A 23,042-nucleotide genomic window follows, 5' to 3' on the forward strand; every position below is an offset into this window, starting at 1 on the left:
GGATCGCTTCTCTAATATTCAGGCCACCCCAGCCACCTGACGTTTCTTTTGATTTCTCGCAAGGACTTTTTACTATCCACCCACCCATCTACGAGAAGAAGTTGCACTTGGCAGTACGCCTGGTATTTTGTATTTGGAGCATATGCACATACCATTTTGAATATAGAACTATTGAAACCATAATCGCTGGGAATATTCGGTTTACGGTTACAGTTTCTTGTTGGGTACATAAAAGGAGAAAAGTATCAAAGCTTTCTTGACTATTGACTATTGTGTTGTTTGACTGCTTGTGTATGAGATGAGTCGTCCCCTCCTTCACATATCACACTTTGATCCATTGTTATTGCAGTTTTGAGTTTAAGAATGCCTTCTGACATTTTTGTGCAAACATGTAAAATGTAATAAAATTATTTTGTAGCGGAATTCTTGACAACTGTCATGCTCACATATGTAGGTATTAAGTATCCATTGCCTTTTTAGTTGTACGAGCAGATTTACGTGCATTAAGTGATTTTTTTTAGTATATCTACGTTTTTAAATACGATCATTTCAAGTTTACGCATGCTATGAGTTCAACATTTTTTAAAATTGTCATGTGCCAATCAATTAAATATGGACAAACTGAATCTCTTACTCTGAAAATTGGTGGGCGATATTACATACTTTTGAACTCTTTTAAGGAATTGGTACTAGAGAGAGTGAAGGAAATGGGTTGAATAACAGACTCGAGTAGTAAATGGGAGAGAGAAAGTATACCTTATTTCGAGCATGCCATTGTGGGAGCAGGAGTAAGAAAATGCTTTCACTCATGCAGGGAATGGGAAACCCACAGAAATAAATACATACGTATGTATGCCTCACGCATGCAATTATTCGCTACTGCCGCTGTTGCTGCTGTCCGAATGAAAATATCAGAGTCGCAATCTAATTCATCTGAGGTCTCCTTATCTCCGGCTAAGTGTTTAGCTTTTCTTTCTCTGCGGAACCGCATTCCCTGGTCGGATGTGTTTTTAAAGAAAGTAGAAAACGGATTTTAAAAAGCAAATTATGTGTTGCCCTGTTTCCACTTGACCTATTTTGTCTGAAAGCGATATTTTGCAAGAGTAAAAGCTGATCTATGAGACTTGGCCCGCGTCTCAGTGTCCTGGGATTCAGATTGCGATACGATTTTCTAAGTCTGGAGCTTGTTCCAAAATACGGTATGCACACACACGGAGTTAATCCTATTTTATTGAGTTGGGGCTTAAACGGAAGACCAGACTGGGGAGAAGTTCCATGAATTATTTTGGAAATTAGACTTTTTGTCAGACGATTTTTATTCTTTGAGTAGTACTGCTCGCCTGATCGCGACACTCCTTATAGATAAATATACTACAAGCATGCACACATACATAAATACATACATTCATGGGACGACTTTAAGCAAGGGAGCTGAAGTGGCCGACTTTCCCACTATATTGGACTGGGTAAACCTCAAAGTACTTACTGACTACTGAGTTGGTATTATGGCTACGGAAGCAGTTGATTTTTAGAATCTATGGCCGAGTTTTGCTCTTGGAAAGAGAAATAGGAAAAATGTCTTTTGAGATCTTCTTATTTGAGGCATGTATACGTCCTGATTTGAATTGATGTAACCCACATTTTCCCTGGAACACGGACTAATGAAAATATATACAAATAAATCCAAAATAAAACATTGCTACCATGTTCAATATGCCCTCCATCCTTTTGTAAACTGCATGGAATACCTCCATACAAAATGGCAATAAGTGATATATACGTATACGCATACAAAGAAGAAGAGAAACACAGTCAAGCCTTTCTCTTAAGCCGAACCAAGGACAATTAATCCATCCTTATGCTTCCAGTCTTCCTTACGCAAAGCACTACCAGGTTGCGAGTGTATTACAACAACATAGTCAACAGTTGATATCACTCAATAAGGAGCCAAGGGGTTTGCCATGACTGGGTGTTCCATCATCATGACTAAATAAGTAATACTCTTCTCCTTCCTTACTTTTGCATTTACACCACCCACCACAAGTAAAGTAAGGCTATATCCGCCGTTAGATAATCCTCTTCGCTTGTGCCTATGCGACTCATAATAATAATATCTGGGCCTGATTCCGCTTTCCTCCAGAGTCAGGCGAAGCAGGAAGGAAGCCTCATATCCCTTGGCAATCCGGACAAGAGGTGGATTTAGAAGCTAAATAACAACCTCGTTCATCTGTTTTGCTGCTGTCTCTTTTTTGCATCATCGCAACACTCACACGCTGCTGGAAGTATGTCTGGACATCATTTATTACATTTTTTGTTGCAGATCAACATAAAGAATCTTTGCTAAAGCGGTAGCTGCACGGGAGACACGCGTCAGTGTTGCTATGCATGTGTTTTACATGTGTGCTGGGCCAGGACTGCTCCTTCAAGAAGATATTGCTATTGGAAAATTGATAGTGGATGGATACAAATCCATGCATACCATTGCTCACTTTGATGTTTTATGATTTTGTATCATTGAAGTCTGTGAAGTTTTTTTTGTTCTGCGCTACAGATCACACCGGTAACCAAAAATAATGCCATTGCAGTTGAACAGATTTGGATCAATCGTGTGGCTGGAGCAAGGATTGAAAAATGTATAATATAATTTAAAGGCGTGCCTTTTTCGTTGGGTTCATACAACTAAATATACATATCAGCAACCAACGATCTTTTTCACTCATCTCGAAGGAGGACTTATTCTCGGATCCATCGAACTTGAAGAACAGAGCACAATTTGCTCATAAGTCGAATTGATTATTCAATTTCGTTGAGGGGAAAATCTTCTACAATGCACAGGCAACTGCACTATCAGGTTGAAATCTATTTAGAGTCATCGTCCCATTGTCATAGATTAAGATAAACGATTGGAAGTTTCAAAGTATGACTGACTTGAAGAAAAGGGTAGTAAAAAAGAAGGAACGAATAATGAAGCAATCTCTTTCCATTGATTGTTCCCTTTGATTGGGAGCCAGCCAAACATAGACAGCCTGGAACTTCTTTAATTACGGTATAAATTTGAAAATCTGGTCTCTACTACATAGTACCCCCTCCAATCATAGGAGTAGGAATGGAAAGCAAGAAAATAATAATTGCCTGACCAAGACTTAAGTAAAGCTGAAAACAAAAGAACCTCCCACCCAGCTGGATGGGAATCTGAGAGGGAAAGAGAGTGTAGCAGGTGGGGTTAATTTTGAAAAGCAGTGTGATCTTGGCTTCTTGAGTAAATTAGGGAATAGGAGATCTTTTAATTGGTTCTCATACTTTCAATTGAGGAATTGTTGTTGTTCCCTTCTCCCCTTCCTTTTCTCATCCATTGCAAGGGCAATTCCTCACTCCATACGGATTGGAAGGGTGCGGATCAAGCGTTTTGCTGCTTGCTTCGTCAAATGCACTTTTACTCTCCTTAAGTTTCACAGCTCATTAGAAAACAATGATTACACAATTGCATAAACGCAGCAGTAGTGGTTTCACTATGCTCACTGTAATAATCAAATATCATCGTCCGAAATAGAACACGTGTTGATTCTTATGCACTGATTAAATTCCTTTGTTCCCACTTCAGTCCCAGCTATGTAAGCATAGACACATACTCAATCCTATATTCACACATTAAGTATATATAAACACCATAAACTTTTATTCGTCATATTCTCAATATGCATTTACAATTGTTGTTAATTTTAATTTCTTTGAAAATGTAGGATTAAGATTTCAGCCTGATTGGTGGTTAAGTAAGCTGATGGAAGAAAGTGGGAGAGGAAGAGGGAGAGCGACAGAGAGGGTGAAACTGCATTAAACGGATTGGATTGCATTTAATATGGATAATATTTTCCTTCAGTAAAAAAAATAAGAGTTTTCGATTTGAAAATGGTCCAAGTCAAAGAAATTGCCTTCCGCACATTTAGAGTGCAGAAAACTGCTCCCTAATGTTGTTAAAATTACTTTTACTCCTTGGAAATAAGGGTTGTTCCCACTCCCCCAGAGCTATTTGGCTTTATAGGGATCTCTCCTTGGGTAAATGTATTCATTGCACTGCATGCACCTTGTTACATAATAGATGATGCTTTACATTCATTTTGATCCTGTATGAATCATGCCTTCGAAACGGAGAGGATGCGGTAAGAGATGCAACGATACGAAGAAGGGCTCAATAAGTTTCGTATTTGGTCTTATTTGAGACAATATTGATAAAAGTTCATTAACAAATTACTAAATCCAAGTATATAAATGTAAAAATCAAGTAGTTATTTTCTGCATTATTCTTCTTCCGTGATCACGATCATTGAGTCACCTGATGAAATCATAATAAATTTAGTTAGGTTTATTATTTAACTTTATACACACAAAATACTCACCATGCATATCGACTAAATGCGTTACATCCGATTCGGATACAAGTTCCGGTCGGCTACTCAATCCGTCAAATCTGACCCACTGGTTCCCGATCCGGCGGACAGCAATCCAGTGATAATGAACGTTGTATATGAAGCCAACTGAAGTGGTAAGGGCAAAGTCAGACCCATGTCTTGAGACGCGATAAGCAGCATAACCAAGGGCTCGCTCGAGGACGTCGACATTATAGTCTCCGTTGGCGGATGCATATTGGCTTGTTGCAGGGTACATGTCAAACACGAGTAAATGTAGTAATTTAAATTGAATATATTAACGTAAATGCTTACATTGGCAGTATTTAGTAGATCATTTTCTGCGTGCTGCAGTTCGTTGGCAAAATCTTGCATGGTCTCATCATCGTAAAAATTATACGGATTTTGCAGAAAGTTATTGACTGCATTTAGTCCGCACTGGTTTGTACCTCGCTGTTGCTGAAAATTATAAGTTGGAATCAGAATCTGAACTCAATTAATGTTAATTAGGCTCTAAACAATTTACTTTCTGGAAATGCAAACCACGCAAAAATGTCTCCTCTTCCGGGGACAATGATTCATCTTCTTCATCTTCGTCTTCATCTAGATCTAAATCATAAAAACTTTCCGATCCGGATGCCATTTCTGAATCGGTGTCTTCTGGTCCTGAGTAATCGGAATAAATCGGGTCTTCCTCTCCACTGTCTTCATTCAAGTTGTCGATGAATACTTCCCAAATTCCATTCCGATCCGGATGTATCATTCCCGAATACGGCTGGTCAGGATGAGAGTGATCAACAGTGCAGTTTTCGTCGAAATGAAAGGGGCGTATTGACCGTGTGGCGGCCAATGCATGGATGTGACGCTTAATTTTTCGGGGAGCATCGAAAAAAATCTCAAACTCGGCGTGTCGATTTGCGCTTCGATATTTCATTTTTCCAGTTTGGGACGTCTTCGAATCGGGACGATGCGGGGTGATCCACATTATATAAGCCTATATAAAAAGGCATTTTTAAAAATTATTATGATAATCAGATGCTGAATAAAATAAGAGTACACATACAATTATGATGGCCTCCAGCAGTCGGATTGCAGCTTTGGTTGCGTGCTTATTTCCTCGTTCTTGGTGAACATGAAGCACGAACGCTCGTCTTCCTTTACGCATTTCATGTCTTATGGACGACCTGATGTGTTTATTCCAATTATATGCACTGGGTTCGGCCCGACTAAAAACAGGTATTGGTTTATATAGAAATAAAACTCGGCAATTTAATTACACAACATACTCCGAATTAACACCGGTATACAGTCCAACGGAGACTCTGCGGTCATCCTCGTGTTCCTGAAGCCAGTCAAGCAGTTCTGGACAGAATCCGCCTCGGATGCGAGGGATTTCCGGAATGAGGTCTTCGTCAATGATCACAACCTGATACAGGTACCTTCGACGCCGATGTGACTGGGTTCTCTCATAATAGTTATTTCTTCGTTTTAGCTGCTCCTCCATGGCTTCCACTGATTTGACGTCTTTGACAGCTTCCGATAAGTTACGGTGGATCTCTTTGGGGTTGAGTTTGAAAGGATTTATATGTTGTAGAATCGATGGGCTGCGATATAAAAAAAATAGTCATTCACAAATTAAATTTACTTTCACTTAGTCATTTTAAGAATTGGAAATGTCACATTTTCCACGATGGATTCTTCCGCCATTCCCGATACAAATCCACCAAATGGTCATTTCTTTTCTTACTACAAACAAAACGGATTTAAGTAAAACCTTGGCCCTTAATTTCATTTATGAACATGTCTATATATTTGCAAAATTTATCAATTAATGATTTTACGTAATACACCAGTATAGAAAAAATTGACTTACTATCTTTGTAAGGCTTTTCTCCACCCATCTTCGGTGTGTCTTTGTTTACTATTTCCGAACCGGAATAAAGGCTTACCGGAGCGAGTCTTTACGGTGTCCATACGAAGTGTTGCTTTATGTGTACCTTCCACAATTTTAACCGTTTCTCCACGTTTGGGCGGTATAGCTTTTCGGTTCTTTACCAAACTATTTTGTGCTTTACTGGAAATATAAAAATCGTTGTTGAAGAATATTTATGCAACAGGGTCATGTGTAAAAACTTACTGAGACATTAGACGTTCAAGTAGTCCTGCTTTGGTGCGACCTTGTTTATCAATAGTAGAATTATATACGCGATGTCCGCAGTACTTTCTTCCGGTGGATTTTATTGGATATTTTTCCCTTCAAACTGAATTTCTGTATCCGTTCCGGAATCGTCCTCATTTTCGGAGGGAATTATGTGCGGATTTCTTTTGCACACACTAATGTTAGAAAAAATGAACATTAATTTGCTGTAAGTTAAGGGGGTACATTAATTTGCTCTATTCCCAATACCGTCGTTTCAAGTCGAGTAGCACGGCTTTTGCAGTTCTTCCTCTCTTGTCTGAAGGGAGTCCATAAAGAGGAACGTGTCCTGCTCGAGGACTAAAGTCTTTGAACGGCACGGCTCTCGTGTACCCCTTGTATTCCACTGTAATTGGGGGTGGCGTTTCATCTTGATCCGTTCCGGAAATCGCTGCTTTGCTGCTCGTTGTTGACGTGGAGCGAAGCTTTTTGGTTGGTGGTGGCGACTCGGAACTTGATGTGCAACTCTCACTACTGTAAAAATAAAAACCCCAATTAAAATAACAACCAATTAATTGTTCATTAACTTTACTCACTCTTCTGATTCGCTTTCCCACTCTGAATCTGAATTTGCCATTTTTTCAAAATTTCTAAGATTTTTAAACCGGCTCAAGATTTGCTACAAGCTCGCTGTGCCGTGGTCTCGAGGAGAATGATGCTTGCTGTATGTCAACATCCGCATCGGATTTCCTGTGTGTATTTTTTACCAAACAGCAACTAAATCCTGCCGGAACGAGCCGAGCACCACCACCACAACCCACCAACTCCAAAAAATCATCTTCATTTCATCCGCTCAGTCCTCCTCTCACACACATCTCTTCCATCGAGAAAAAAAAATAAATTCATCAAGTAAGGGAACGTCCATTATTGACGTCAACTAAAAATGCAACGTGCATTCAGCCCCTCTCTCAAACATATATAAGACGTATCTACATCTGTACATGGAATTCCTAGTCGGTAAGAATGCTATGCTTTCTCCTCTCCTCATCATCATCCCATCAAGTTCGTGTTCAGTGAGAGACAATGGACAGAAATTGAGAACGTGTGTCAAGAATGATGCGTGACCACTAGGAGTTGGCACACAGAGAGTGGAAAGTTGGAGAAAGGATGAGCAAGATGAGACAATTGATGGCCCCGCACTTGCCATATTTGACACTTTTGACTCCGACTACATATCATCCACTGCTGAACTGGCTTTAGATGGATTTGATTGTGATGGAGAATATTGGACAGTTACAATCCGTCACCTTTCCCATTTCCCTGTCCGTGGGGATTGCGAGTGTGGGTGAAGAGAGTCTCATTTTCCCAATCTGAATCGAGCACTTTGACACAAAGTGCAAGTGGAGTGGGTGGATGTTGGCGATTTGAAATGGAGAGGATGAGGTTACCCCGGCCGCTCAGTCAGTTGGGATCATCCGAGTTAAAACGGGAATCGAGTGGAGACAGGACGAGGCCGACAACGATGAAGGGTTATCAGAGAGACAGCGAGGAGTGAATGTGACCCGTAGGGGACAAGTCACTCAAAAATTGTGGCTCTTCGTTACTGCACTGGTTACAGATACCACGACAGACCTATTAAAACTACGTCCGTACGTGCTGGTGTCCACCGAGATGCCTTTGTCACTTTAACCCACACCATTTTCCACACCGTTCGTGTTTCATCGATCATCTTTTGACGGATGTGTTCTTCACAAGGCCTTCGATAGCTCATTCAACACAATTTTCCTTTACTACTTACACGCTACTATATAAGTGTACCTTCTGAAATGTGCTGTAATAAATTTCTACATAAAACATGCATGCATTCTCGTGTTATATTTAGCTCCTTAGTGCTACGTGCATATATGTTTGTGTATGTATGTATGCTATGAATATATAACAATGAATTACAACATTAGACAAGAATCTTCTTGTGAGCTCTGAAAAATATGCTGGGCTTTGGGTGGATTGACTTTGGTGGGATATATTGTGACAGGTAATCGAGATTTGCATGCGGGGTATAAATCATGGGGTTGCCGGTTAAAATCAAAAACAGCATTTGCAGTTTCCATTTCACTTTTATTTAAATCCCGTCTGGTTTGTAGAGATTGATGGGCTACACAAGTTCACTGCTGCTCCATGTACATAAATGCAAGAGTAAAAGTTGAAGAAAACAGTCACCGTGTTCTTCTCCTTCACGTGAAAGATAAACCTGGTGGAACAAACGCAACCTTTGTCTCACGGGACATGGAGAGGTCTTATTCCCCAGACTCCTCTACATAGCTGGCTGTAGGATCTGAAACGGGCATTACGCGTGTTACCCGGTCCATGTATTACGTAATGCCTTGTTTTCCATTCTCCAAAAACAAATCCAAACCTTCCCATTCCCTCAGTCTTGGTTTTTCTTCATTATTACCCTGCTGCCTGCAAGCATGGGGAGGTCTCATCCTCCTCCACCTCTAAAATTCAGACTGACTGCCATCATCTGCTACTGGCCTCGTAGACATCTCTCTTTTGCTTCTTCGTGGAGGGGATGCTTTATGGGAATCCTTCGACTGGTTTCAATCTCAATTTCAATTACTGCTTCCCCATTACCCAAGGTTTTAGGGAGTAAATAAAATAACACTGTGTGTAGCAGCACTGATTTATTTTCTTAATCCAATGGGAACCTACCGCCGACAACCGTTACGTATTTCATATAAAATTATCACTTTTCCGTGTTTTCCGAAATACGCGTGTATTTTGCGTTGCATGTATACAAAACATACGCATGTATTTGCTTTCCACAGCATAAAATGTTTATGCTGCTGCATGTGACTTCCAAAATTGAGATGCACTGGCGCATTGATAATAATGTGAGAATGAGGATCTTTTCCTTCGCATGACAATTCGATATCCCAGCAGTATTCCCAGAGTCCCCACTGTTTACATTAATGTCATGTCAAGACGAGCTCACTCAGTGTTCCCGAAATTCTCAGTGGTCATTAAATGAAATAAAATCACCCCAAAATTGCTAGTTGTGCACACATATCATTACGTTTGCGTATCCGTGATGAATGATTTACGGATGAGTGTTGGATGGAGGGTTGTTTGGTTATGAAAACAGGGTGGTTTATTTGGTTGGTCGCTTTGGTGGTGGGAACGGCTGGGTAGGAGGAAGACGAAAAGTGGAAGAAAGCAGAGGCTGATGAATCTGTGAATGCGTAATTGGAGAAGAGAGATGCGTGTAATGGAGTAATGACATGACATGATGATATTACAGGCCACAAAGTCCATGGTTCAAATGTGATGGACACATTCGATCTTCATTAAGGCCTTATTGTCAAGAGATCCTGCTTCTCCGGAGGATAGAGCAGGGGTCAAATTAGTCCCTATTTTTCACAACAGACCAGAAATATTTCGCGTCACAACAAACAATCACACACATTTCCTCCAATACTTTTGGTAATAATAAATGTCATGCTACACATTCAGTCCCCAGTGACGAGACAGTAATGTCTGTGTCGAGGTTTGAAAGGCAGTTTGAGAATGATGTAACTGCTACACTGCACTGGGCGACGCCACAACCTGCAACAAATACAGTCTCGATATTCAATCCTTGCAACAACAGTTGCTGTCTGTGTCAATTTCAAGTTTTGAAATATTTTACAATAACAAACTGACATTTTATTGTGATTTGATTGCATTTGGGAACAGTGATAAACATTAACGTATGTGTGTATGTACATGTATCTGTTCATATGCAACGCAACCCTTTTTTGGGTGCATTTGCTTTATGTTGTTATTATTACTTCATTACTTCCTTTTGATGTATCAAAGCCGATAATTGCGCTACTGCATGAAAGGCCTCACACATCTGGCTAAATGTTACAACTTGATGGGAAACTTAACGAGATGCAATTGTTAATGTTGATATGCGAGGTTTTCGTACACTTCTGTATCAGCTAGAGACATTAAATTTTGAACAATTCTACCGATAGTTAGCCAGCTTTTATTTTTCAAGGTTGCCGTAATCATCACTTTAATCTTAAAACACACAATTGTACCACTAATCCAATTGAAGTTTGAGGTTGACTGATATTTTGATTCCTATTTCTGATGCAGCTGCTGCTTATACAAATCATTAGTGCCTGTAATCATTTGTCATTGACAAAATTAGAAAAATCGGCTTTGTTGGTTGCATCTTACTTACACACGTGTAATTTTTAATTTTCACCAAATTTATCCATTTGTTTAAAGGCACAGTACAGAAAGTCGCCATAATCACAGTACCTACTTTTCCCTTAAGGATTACTAATCTAATATGTACAGTATAGCGATTGGCCTGCTTAGTCGGTGCTTATGGAATCGTTATATCAGCGAATACTGAAAGGTCAGTGTTCAAAGCGGGGGGATTAGTTCATCTAGTGTGAAAAATCTGGGTGCATATGTCGGCCAGTCTCAATTCTTATTCCTACCTAAACTTTTATGCAGTGTTCAAAACCGCTGCCCGTATCAGGCCGCAATTTAATTTTGCATTTAACAATGTCACGGCGACTAGGGTCATTTTTTAGAGTTGATTTTACATAATGACAACCGGGTCTTTTTGTGTATGCATGTATCACTGATGTGGAAATTAAATTCGGTACAAATCATTCCGTTTCGTTGATTATGCGACAAAAGAAAAGTACAAAAGCTCTCGTCGTTAAACTTTTCATCAACGATTGTATGAACCAGATTCATGCGCATATCTTCCGTCAACGTAAATCAACGGCTTATTATTGGTCACCTTGATATACCCCAAGTGCGTAATGCAAGTTGGATATTAACATATATACATGTGCAATAGTCTGATAACACAAAGGGTCGCATGAACTATGAACTTTGAATAAATTTTGACACGAATCCTTAAACCAAGTTCTGGAATAACATTTCAATTACTACTGACTGTACTCTTGCAATTGTCAAGAAATCCTCAGCACCAGTCACAAAATCGGTTGTATTTACAAGTCCTCCAGATAAGATGTCGAAGCCTACACCACAGCAATTGAGTGAAGAGGAAAAGGAACAATGCGTGTGTGGGAAGAGAAAATCCCTACGTACAAGTTGTACAGTACAACTGCAAGCAAACAAAGCGGTTGTTGTGCCATGTTACGTGTGTTTGCTTTCTGTGTGACACTCATTCTCAAAGGTTTTAGTAAGAGGGATGAGTTGACAGTGCATAAAATATCGGATGATGGGAACGTATTCGAGCTTTTGCTGATTGTCGTCACACCACGAAGAAATTCATACACAGAATCTGTAGTTCATTCACGCATTCACCTCGTCAATTGACGTGTCCCCAGTCCAATGACATTCTTACACACAATTTTTTGTGTACAATGCGAATGTCGACAATGAAAGACCCACAATCGAGTCTTTTCAGAGGGATTGGAAGATGAATGATAGCAGAATATGGCTTTTCTTGGTCCCATGCCCTGTAGTTTTGTAATTTACTGTTTTTTCTTCTTTCTATCCCCCTGCTCTAATGTTTTTAGTTCATCAAAGTTCGAGTATGTAAGCGCATTTGGTATTCGTTTATAACGTGACGTATTGTTTGAAAGAATAGAATAAACAGAATTAAAACTCAAAGAACTATAAATGATATCCAATCTTGAGTGAGATCTGCATTATTTGACATTCAACATGTAGGATCAAAACGATTGAAAAGATTGCATGCCAACAGGTCAGTACAAATTTTAACCAGTAAGTAAGCATGTATCTACATATAAATAGATACTTTTTATTGATTCTTGTGACATTTACTTAAATCCCGTGTTTGTTTGTGATAGTTTCCTTTTATGTACAGAAATCTATGATTGTTGGTTGCATAGCCTGACTTTGTGACAACTGGCAACTGGGTGGAGTTGGAAGGACTTAACACGAAGTAAAATTATAGAGTAAGGTCTGTAATTGTAATTTCTTATCAACAAACCATAGAATTGTGTGTACCTCTCTCCGATGAACCTGGTAATTTAGACATTAAAGATAAGCACAACAGGATGTTTACAGTCACTCACAATTTTTTATTGCTCTATTATGTACTGGACTTTCAGAAGATTTTCGGTTGTTTAAATGTTGTTCAAGATTTCAAGCTACGGAGGGGAAGGAATAATGGGCCCTCATGATGATGAAAATACTAAACAGTTTGATACATCATTGGTTACAAGTAATTTCGATAAAATAAAGCAGACAATTTTCATGATGTATACACACAGTCACATATCTTGAAAGCTGGGATAAAACATTTGAGTCCTTGCATTGGATGCGGACCAAAGTTTAACATGTTTAAGATTTGAGGGCCTTGGAGTCAAATATTGCATATACAACAACAACGCATAAAACTCTGGTCCTCCCTCTCATCTCCGTTTTAATGGTTTTGGCTTCGGCCTGGCAACACCAGTTCCGTAAGATAAGGGGGAGAATATGTATGAATAAGGAATAAACTGATGGAAAACATGAAAATGTGCGACCAAGTCCACGAGAAGAAGATGCTTATATTTCCACTTGCATTTTACATGGTTGTAAAATTCAAAGTAATCATGACTCGGGCTTGAGGTTTAATGGTGATGGAGATGATTCTTTTATTTCCATGTTCATCTGTCGGAATATATCTTTTCGTATAATAAAATAACTTATCCTACATATGTACATATGTATTCCAATGTCCAATGAAAATCGACAAAAACTACAAGACATTTTTCGTAGGATGCTGGAATAAATCTTAAAATCCGCATGTGAGATATTTTTTAATTGATGAAATTTTTAGAGTTAATACTCTTCTTCTGTAAAATAAGCTTAATCATACAAAAATAAGACTTTTAATATTTTATTTCTGTCACGATTTCACACGTGCCATAAGCTATGATCATGTAAACTCTGTTTCCCTTACATGGTATTACCGCCACACGAAAATAACATGGGATTCTCATGTTCCTTGCCTGTGGCGGTAATACCATGTAAAGTGAAACAGAGTTTAATGACGTTTTGCAGGACCAGTTACGAAAAAATAATTCAGCTTAAAACTGTTCAAATCGCTTCAAATGTAAATATTTATGCCCCTTGTTTCTGCCTAATAAGTAAATATTGCAGTCAAATTAATTCACCAGAATTGGCCCGATAACCAAATTCCCTATTTATTTCTAGTCATTTGCATATACATGTTCATGTAGTTCATTGCCCAATATTGGTTTAAAACTGCAGAAATAATCACCTGAGGCTAGTATACAGATAACGCTGGTAAGATTCTACACAAAAGAGATGTTTGTATATATGTAGATACATATGCATGTAATCCTTTGTAATTTAATATATCAGCAGAAAACGTATGGAAGCAAACATTTTATGAGACGCTCAGCGGTCAAGGAATGCTGCTGCTTTCACTTGCTTTCACTTTCGCTTGAGAAATAGTGACATCATCAAATGACATTTTGTAATTACATTCAAATCTACAGCATTGTGTAACTAATTACATTCAACCTATGATTGATAGCTATATTTCGTGAAACGCACGGCTTTCATGGGTGATAAGGATAAGAGAAATGCGAAAACGCAGACTGAATTAATGTGACAGGAGCAGCAGGAGGAAATGAGTGTCACTTGTGCCCCTGGTAATGTCGTTCGTGCTTTCCCTCAGCGCATTATGATTCACACAATCACGAAAATTGGAACTTTGCTCATCAAACTGCTTTCCAAATTCTCTCTCTCGAGGTCAGATTTATGATTCACACCGTGCAACGATTGCCTATGGCACCTGCTCATTTGCACTCCGGTGAACCAGGTCTACTCCAGTTTACTGTATATTTTTGGTCATCGACAAGACCTTTGTAAGATGATATTGACCTGTAGCTTATTTAATAACTCTGCGACAACAGTAGCTGTGGATGATTTCGTAGTAGGTTAATAAAACGGCAATCAAAAATCCGGGTTAAATAGTTAGCAGGACGAAAGAATGCTGGCTCAGGGAAAGGTTATGTATATGGGTTCATGTTCAGAGCTACCCTGTGAATGACATTTTGTCGGCTGCGCGAAATTCTATCCTGAAGATTAAGAGTCTCATGGAATGGACAATTGGAACGGATTCCAAACGGATCAAAGCATTCAGAGAGAGTCAATGGGCCACTAGACTCACTGACCAAAGGATCGTTTCTCGAATGGCAGGGCAATAATCATGTAATGTTTGCGTAAGCGAATCTCAAGTAGCTTGACGACTAACTGAAGAGGAGTGGATAATGGCTTGCAATGTAATAATATACTGCACACATATATGGCTGTCGGATGAATGCGGACTAAATGTGCCAACTTTCACTGTTCACAGTAGATCTGACTCTGCAAAGCGGATTAACACGACAAGTTGGATGGACGTGATGGCTGCTAAATATTTCTAGAATGATGGAAGAATGAGACACATGCATGGATGGACAGGCTTATAATTCCTGCTTTCGTTTGAGTCCACACACGGATTGTTTGGGATGCGGAACTCTGATAATTTGCTTCGTATTATGAACAGGCTTTAGAATTGTTGGGTGTTGAGTTGAGCGGAGAAACAATCGGAGTCAATTTTGGATTCACAATTGAATAGGAATGTTCCAATTTGGTTCAGTGACTGAAAGTGGTAAGATAATATTGCTTTCATTGAATAGCAATGAGGATGAGCATTCCAAATTGAAACAACAATTTCCAGGCACCACACACAGGCCGATAGGCTTTCTTATATGAGACCTCCCTTCCTATCAACATTGACTACTGCGGAGATAATCCCTCGACTGGACCACGCCACGGTCTCGCGCTAGACTTGCCTCTTCCAAGTTGTGGAAGCAATCCACCTCGACAATGCAATTTCTCCAATTTTGGGCAACTCATAGCCACGACAGCGTTTGTTACACAACATAAACAATATACGTACATATAATACCCAAACATAATGAGATTATGGAGTGGTGCGTGAGAATATGGGTGGTTTGGGAATGATAACGTAAACACAATTTCGTTAGCGGAATATCGTGGCTTTCTCTCTCTCAACAATCTTGGCCAACTCGGTGGAAACTTGCTCGAACTGCTCAAATAAATGCACACTTTTCCTAAACCTGCATGCATTTAGTATGATCAAAAAACAAAGAATATAGTGGCGAATATTTTACACTGTATGTATGAAACGATGATTATGGTTAATCAAAGTTTACTATTCATGTGCCTTATAAAATCTGCTGGGCAATTCATCAACAAATTTTGGGTGATGGAAAAAGACATTCGATTTCCGTGATTTTGTCGCATGCCCTCATGAACTGAGGGGATATGGACTGGTCGGGAAATGAGAGGAAGTTTCTTGTCAATTTGTTTTTGGGTGGTTTATAATGTAGCCATGTATATATTTGTTGGAACCATTAATATGCAGTTGGATTTACAGATTGCGAGTGAGGGAGGGTGGGCGACGTCGACGACGACTGGGTGAATCCGGGTAGTATGCCGTATCTCTAGAAAGGGGTCGGACCAACCAGCCCATGCAAATAATGTATAATTTCTACTGAGTGTATGGTGGACAAATATATTAACCACCATCGATCCCCTCGTGTCGTCAGTTATTCAGCAACAGCGAAAGTGAGATGAACGAAGAGCAATGGATTTGGAGTAGCAAATTGTAATATAATGACATAATCATCATTATTACATGTTATAACCTAATAACGGAGTGGAACAAAAACAGTGGGCAACTGCTCATTCTCTCGTAAATTGATAGATGCGATGCATACGAATAATAATAATATGCATTTCCATCCCTTTGTCGACAAATGTCTCTTTTGAGACCGACGAGCTCTGTCTCAAATCGGATTCAAGTACTATTTGCAGTGTCCTTTCCGACTTTAGCACATGAACACAAAGACATACAATGTTAAATACGAGAATATGCAAGCCTTTGAATTGGGATTTTCTGAATCTGTCAACCATGAATTTCACTTCTCGTACCGTCCTGACTGAGATTTTGGTTTGTCGCCTAAACCTGAGACAGTAAATATGTATCTTGCCACAAGAAATTCAATTACGTATTGAGAACATTGGACCTATTATATTTTATTAGTATCAACGCCATCCTTTGTAGTGTCTTTAATTGAGAAATCCCTAAATTTAGATTAAAATGTAAAATGAATATTAAATTATGGAATTGTGCACTTCAGATCCTGTCAGCAGCTAAATCTCCATTCTTTCCAATTGAATAGTCAAAAGCAATTCTCGACATGATAACTTCATTAGATAGACTCATCAACGTGGATCTCTGCAAGTCATTTGTATGGATTTATTCATTGACTTGAGAGTTGAAGAGGTGGCGTTCTAAACAAATAACACAGCACTAAGGATAATAGTAGCAATACGAGATGACGAGGACGATCGGTCCTATGTAGCTGGTTGTATAAGTCAAGGGTTAAACTCATCAACTTCTGAGCTCGAGTATGTAACAAAATCATGTTCAAACTGAAATTTAGAAATATATTGACAGACCTCCTCATCTGTATTTTCATATCTCGAAATGATTTTTTTCGAGAATATGAATATGATGCACAACTCTGTTTTCTAATTTGTTCTAATAACACTCAAACTCGATCAATATCACAAACCCACTCGCAAAAACTGACGATGAAACTTTAAATTGTTCATTGATTGAAGTGTCGATTAAAAATCAATTTAGACAATGGGCGTCACATTGAGAAAAAGAAGGAAAGTATCTCCAACCACGATTTTTCCATCAACCGCCCATAAGGTTCTCTCTGGGGTCAACTTTGCTGTATCGCACAGCCAATAAAAACTGAAGCTATACGATTCTCCATTGATTCCACGGACAGACGTAGTTTCGTTTCGTGTGCAGCAAAGTTAATGTTATACATCAAACATTTTTATTTTCCATTGAAAGGAATCGATGGAATAGAGAATTGAATAATAATTGGAGGATGGTGTTTTACACGGAGGAATAATCATTTCTGTGGATGAAACTTGTTTGTCAATGGATTTTCTGGGAAAAAATTAAGCCATTTCAACCGTCTCTGGAGAATAATTTTCCACCAAGTTTGGCCAAAAGTAGTCTCGTATGACAATGTGGAACGTACACACGCACATTCAATAATTGGCTGATTATTTGGTGCAGCAGATATCGTCGTGAATTGTGCAAGAATTGGCTACGTGGTTGGAACAAGCGCTTTAATTCTGGGACAGGAAATTGCTTGGATGGTTACTAAATCTCCTTCCTACGAGAAAGCATGGGGATAGATTGGCTGAGGATGACTTTAACTACTATCGAGACCCAATTGTTGAATAGACGAGTTGCTTTATTTCCTCCAGATCTTGAGCAGCATGGCCGAGCGTGTATGGCATGTTGGTAAGTATATTGTATTTCAAAGTAATTCTGCAGCTTTAGCACATACACACGCTGACTAATTTGGAGACCAGCCGGACTGCAGAGGAGGAAGGGAAGAGTGGGGGGAATGGAAAAGGAGAGTGGATGGAGTTCGACCATTAATTTCAATTTTTCAACAGATTATCAACTTAACACAAGTCACGAAATGCTTCTTTTGTGATGAGGGTTGAATTACTTTATTCACTTACTCTCCAAGTCTTTTTCTTTAATAGAGTTACATACAATACAATGGTTGAGTCGAGAGAAGAGAGGTTTTCTTACTCGATGAGAAGGGTGACAGCAGAAATACAAGAACAACTTCCACTCTTGGTCTTGAATCACATTTCGATTCATGGACTATTGTCAGGAAGGGTTTTCAAATGACAAAAAAAAATGTTACAGACGAACAAGTCCAAATTCTACAAGTACTAAATGCTCCACCAGCAAATCTGATAAAAGCTTGACAAATCAGAGTTATTTATGTTAATTATACTGGAAATGAGAAAGTAGTTTTTCCTCTTACCTTTTTTACACATAAATCTAGCTACTGGACAATTCTTACCATCATCTCCGCGTTATTATTTTCTAAACATGAGAAATGTTGAAGAAATTTTATACTTTGTCATAAGTTTGGCCAAGTTTTTAACTCGACATTTAAAACGTGCGTTATCGGTATTAAAAGAAAGCCACATAATAAACCGTTACAACGCATGTAACCAAGGGGTGAAAGGAGTGTCATACGTCAATGTGAATATCAAATTGTTCGAAAATTTGTTAAGATTGACACTTCTGACGTGTTTTCGACTTTTGTGTCTTATTTGTGTCAAATTTAACAGTTGATAACCCTTATGTGACCTTTATATGACCTCTGAGGTCAAAATGGAGGTCACCATTGAATTCGGGATTAAATTTCAGTTGAAATTGAAATAGATATGTCCTATGACCTTTACATGACCTCTGAGGTCAAAATGGAGGTCACCATTGAATTTGACATTGAAAAATAGTTAAAAATGACGTGTCACATGTCAAAACTGACAAGTGACACTTTTTCGTCACTTTTCGTCACCGTGACGATGTCATCGTCACAGGTGACGTCCAAACACAAAATGACATGAATTTTCAAATTCCTCGTTGAAAAATAGTTAAAAATGATGTGTCGCATGCCAAAATTGACACGTGACACTTTTTCGTCACTTTTCGTCACTGTGACGACGTCATCGTCACAGGTGACGATGTCACAGTGTCCATCTTCGAACTCGTCCTGTCCCTTGACGTTAGGAGTTTACGTTCAAAATTTCAAGTCTCTATGTCTTTTCGTTCAAAAGTTATCGGAGCTACGGACAGACAGACGGACGGACAGACGGACGGACAGACGGACATAACGATCTTATAAAGGGCTTTCACCCCTTAATAAAACGAGTAAGTTAGAGATGGTTGAGATAGTGAGTGAACATATTCCAGCAGTAAATACGCATATCTGTTTTCATGAGAAGTAACAACGATTCCCACGAGAAATGAGAAAACCTCTCGGTCCACCATAAAACAAAGCCGACTAAACTTAAAATAAAATTGAATTATCCACATTAGAGCTAATACTACCACTGGTTTATGTCTACACCAAAGTTTATACTGTTACGTACACAACTAGACACATTAAAGGCCACAGCTCAGCTAAATATTTCCAATTTCGTATAGAATGAATACGATGGATCAGAATTTTGGAATAAATCTTGAGGTACAGTGAAACCTTTCAAATTTCAGCAAGTTTTATGTCCTTGCATATAGTGATTGCTCCATCATGAAATCCGTTTTACGAAATTATGACAAGACATTACTACGAGACGAGCGTAATTTTGGGATTAAGCATCCACAATGTGTACAGATGTGTCATTCGAACTGGAAGCAGCGCTGGAGTTTTTATGGACATTTCGTCCGTTTTATTAGCTCTAATTTCATTGCGCCGTGATGTTTTTCTCCAAGTTAGCTACATACAGAAAGGTACAACATACCTACATAGTAGCCAGAGTCGCTTTTACAGGTTTATACGTACAGAGATACGTATATACAAGTATCCATCTTATCGGTTTGACACTAAATCTGTTGACAAGGTTTTCATCTCGAATTACGGCTCATGTTGTATATAGCAAATCTCTTTATTCCCTGTGATGACAACCCACCACTAAATTATGTACTTATCTTTGTGATGAAGAGAAATGGCTGAATGATGATGACAACGGAGGAGGAGGCAGAAGCTACTGCAGCAATCACTCGGGTGTAGGTATGTATCTATAAAAAGCTTAACGAAAATGCGCATGCTATCAAAATTTGTTTTTCATGCCAACGGCGACGACATCACGAGATGTGTGGAACATGACAACTTTATAAATTCTCCTGCGATTGTAGTATTAATAAGATCTGACGTCTCGTGAAACAGAAGACAGAATATTAAAACCTTAATCTGATGGGAGAATGTAACTACTGCGACTACAGAAAGCAAGTGACACCAAGTATCCAATTTGAAGCCTATCTTCTAACAAGGTCCATGTCCACCCAGGAACTAAAATAATTCATAGTCAAGAATCATATCAAGTGTCAAAAGTAAACTAATTTTCTAGCAAACTGACAATGTCGAGCTACATATTTACGTAGCTAGGGGTGGTTAATTGGAATCGGAATTTGATGTGAACTAAACAAAGGACAATACAACTTTATTGGATCGAAATACATATTTTCTAGGAAAGCACTACAAGAAACATACATTCTGGCTGTTTTTTTAACGAACTTGTTTCGGTTAAGTTCACGGCTTTCTTTCTTTCCGGTTTCTTTAGGAGTTCATCATTCGAGGCTCGATCAAACTTTCCTACGCCACGTAACATGGAATGACAATATCAACGACAACCTAGGGTATTAATAAATACCACCCCGTCGTCGTGGTCGTCGCATTATGTACAGCAGTTCTTGAGCCAAGTGAAATGCATGCAATTTGGCCACCCTTCTTTCACTCGCTCGTTCGCCTGTCTGAAAACAAAATGTTGCCGGCGATTGATACAAGAATGAAACATAAAGGAAATAAGAGAATGAAAGGGAAAGATGCAGGGAAATTATTGTCCATTTGGGTCGGCAACCATATCACAAGGTGTTTCCCTCATTTCGGTAATCGTTGTCCCAGAAGAAATAATAAAATAACCCTCCCGCAACCCCTCCATTTGCTAAGAACTTGGGGTGACAAAGGCAGTCAGGTTACTAAGGAGGGTGGCATATATGTAGGTGTCCATTTACGACAGAATGAGTGTCCTTCTTGCATCACAGAAAAAAATATTGCTGGTAGCCCACGAAAAAATGTAATTCTCCGATGGAAGCTTGTTCATAATCCAACAACTGATATTTTTATAGACACATCTAAAAGTGTCTCACTTTGAGTTGAGTCACTACATAAAGTTGAGTTGCAGCAATGTGTGTACGGATGACATGTCCTTGCAACCAAAAGACGAATCTAATCCACGTGAGATTTTGATTTTCTTGAATCCCCCGACCTAAAAATCTCTTGAGGAATTAGAGAATTGATGCCCATCCCGTCGGAAATGCAATTTCTTTTGTTCAGCTCCAGCTCAATGTGTCATCCATTCATCTCTCGTAAAAGTGTGAGTAAGTGGCAAGAAGAAGACGAAGGAGCAGAGTGCAGACCGTAAGAGGAGACAAATACTCTTGATTGGTGCAAGTGAGTGACTGAGTTGAGCGCTTTGTGATAAAGATGACGAGATGAGGAGGTCCAATGAAGCGTTGATGTTAAGAGATGCTGAACGTCGTCGTCATTGTCGTACTGCCTGGGAAGTTGAAGGTCTGAGAAAATGGTGACATTATAGGCTAACCCCTGGGACGATTTCTTGCATTTGGAGGTGCACTCGGAGGAAATGACCAATTTGTTGCTCTCCCTGCCCTGCCTGGCTGTGTACTTCTGTCGCACACTCACCAGTCACCATCATCATCCCGTCGCCGTCAATTACTTTCTTTTCCATCACATTGGCTTCGGTCATCATCATCAGCCTCGTGTACCACAAACAAAATCCAAACCGCACTACGTATGTACATACTCGTCGGCTGAATGCATTACATTGCATTTGCATGACATAACAACATCAGTGAGAGTAGAATACAAAAAATGGCTAGCATTACGAATTTTATTACCAAACTTTTCGTCTATGCCTCCGATTGATATTGGTTGTTTCACCCTATGGTGCCATCCACCCACAACCCCAACGGCAAAGGTGAGCCTCTTCTTCGGAGCCCCACCAAACCATAAGAATAATTCTGGATCCGTCAACAACACCCTAAAAGCTCGATTACTATTTATACTGATATATACCCACGGAGAGGGAAGAAGGGTGGTTTAATTCGCGTGGGGTTGAAGTTGAAGTTCCTGCGAGCGAATGCGATATCTACATTAAGAGAGGCAATGTTATTACACTCTATTACGTAATCAAGGCAAGGGGATATTTTATAGTGGTCCCCTCGTGATGATAATTCTATGTATCCATTTGAATTCTTCATTTACTTTACGAGGCTGACAGAAGGAGTTGGTGGAGGTTGATACCTGGTGGAAATAAGCACCTTGCAGGCAAAGTATTCTCATCAAGCTAGGGTCGGAGAAACTTAGTGGCTGAAAGGGCTGGGAAACATGCAGCTACTTATTTATAGCCAGATATCTAGTCGTAATAGTTTTGATCTTTTGGAACTTTGGTGCATAAGCCCTTCTCGTGGTTCGGCTGGTGCACCATAATGCAATAAGGTTGTCATTTTCAGCTATGTGTGAGTGGACATTAACCACTCCTCCTGATTCGAATTGTTCCCGAAAGTTATACATTATTATTACAGGGGTTTGCCTATAAGGGTGGGAGAGGAGGATGGAATAGCGATAAAGGTGCAATAAGATAACCATTTAGCTTTTGAATCAAATTGCCAATGAGAAATATATATTATGTTCATGAATGACTATCATCATCAGAGTCTTGCATCACGTCGCATCTCCCGTTACTCACAGTTTACTTTCATCCGATCAGATTGA

At 39.3% G+C, this 23,042-nt stretch overlaps 1 protein-coding gene across 3 annotated transcripts; it reads right to left on the reverse strand.

Moving 5' to 3' along the window:
• Positions 1–4,190: 4,190 nt before the first annotated feature.
• On the reverse strand, positions 4,191–7,356 carry LOC110846786. 3 transcript variants are annotated; one of them, XR_004834422.1, is made up of 10 exons: positions 7,137–7,355; positions 6,811–7,074; positions 6,541–6,737; positions 6,277–6,477; positions 6,084–6,149; positions 5,690–6,007; positions 5,467–5,629; positions 4,930–5,397; positions 4,395–4,862; positions 4,191–4,330 (listed from the first exon to the last, which is right to left on the reverse strand). XR_004834422.1 is itself a non-coding variant. In XM_035849961.1 (10 exons), exons 3-10 carry the CDS (start codon positions 6,546–6,548, stop codon positions 4,616–4,618), a joined length of 1,398 nt encoding a protein of 465 aa, XP_035705854.1. In that variant the 5' UTR covers positions 6,549–6,737; positions 6,811–7,074; positions 7,137–7,356; the 3' UTR covers positions 4,471–4,615. The 3 variants fall into 3 exon arrangements, 1 of the variants encoding a protein (XP_035705854.1); XM_035849961.1 differs by lacking the exon at positions 4,191–4,330 and having other exon boundaries at positions 4,471–4,645; positions 4,719–4,862; positions 7,137–7,356; XR_004834423.1 differs by having other exon boundaries at positions 6,811–7,355.
• Between the last annotated feature and the right edge of the window lie 15,686 nt (positions 7,357–23,042).

This window comes from Folsomia candida, unplaced genomic scaffold (genome assembly GCF_002217175.1).
Source record: "Folsomia candida strain VU population unplaced genomic scaffold, ASM221717v1 Fcan01_Sc003, whole genome shotgun sequence".
In the NCBI taxonomy this organism is placed as follows: domain Eukaryota; kingdom Metazoa; phylum Arthropoda; class Collembola; order Entomobryomorpha; family Isotomidae; genus Folsomia; species Folsomia candida.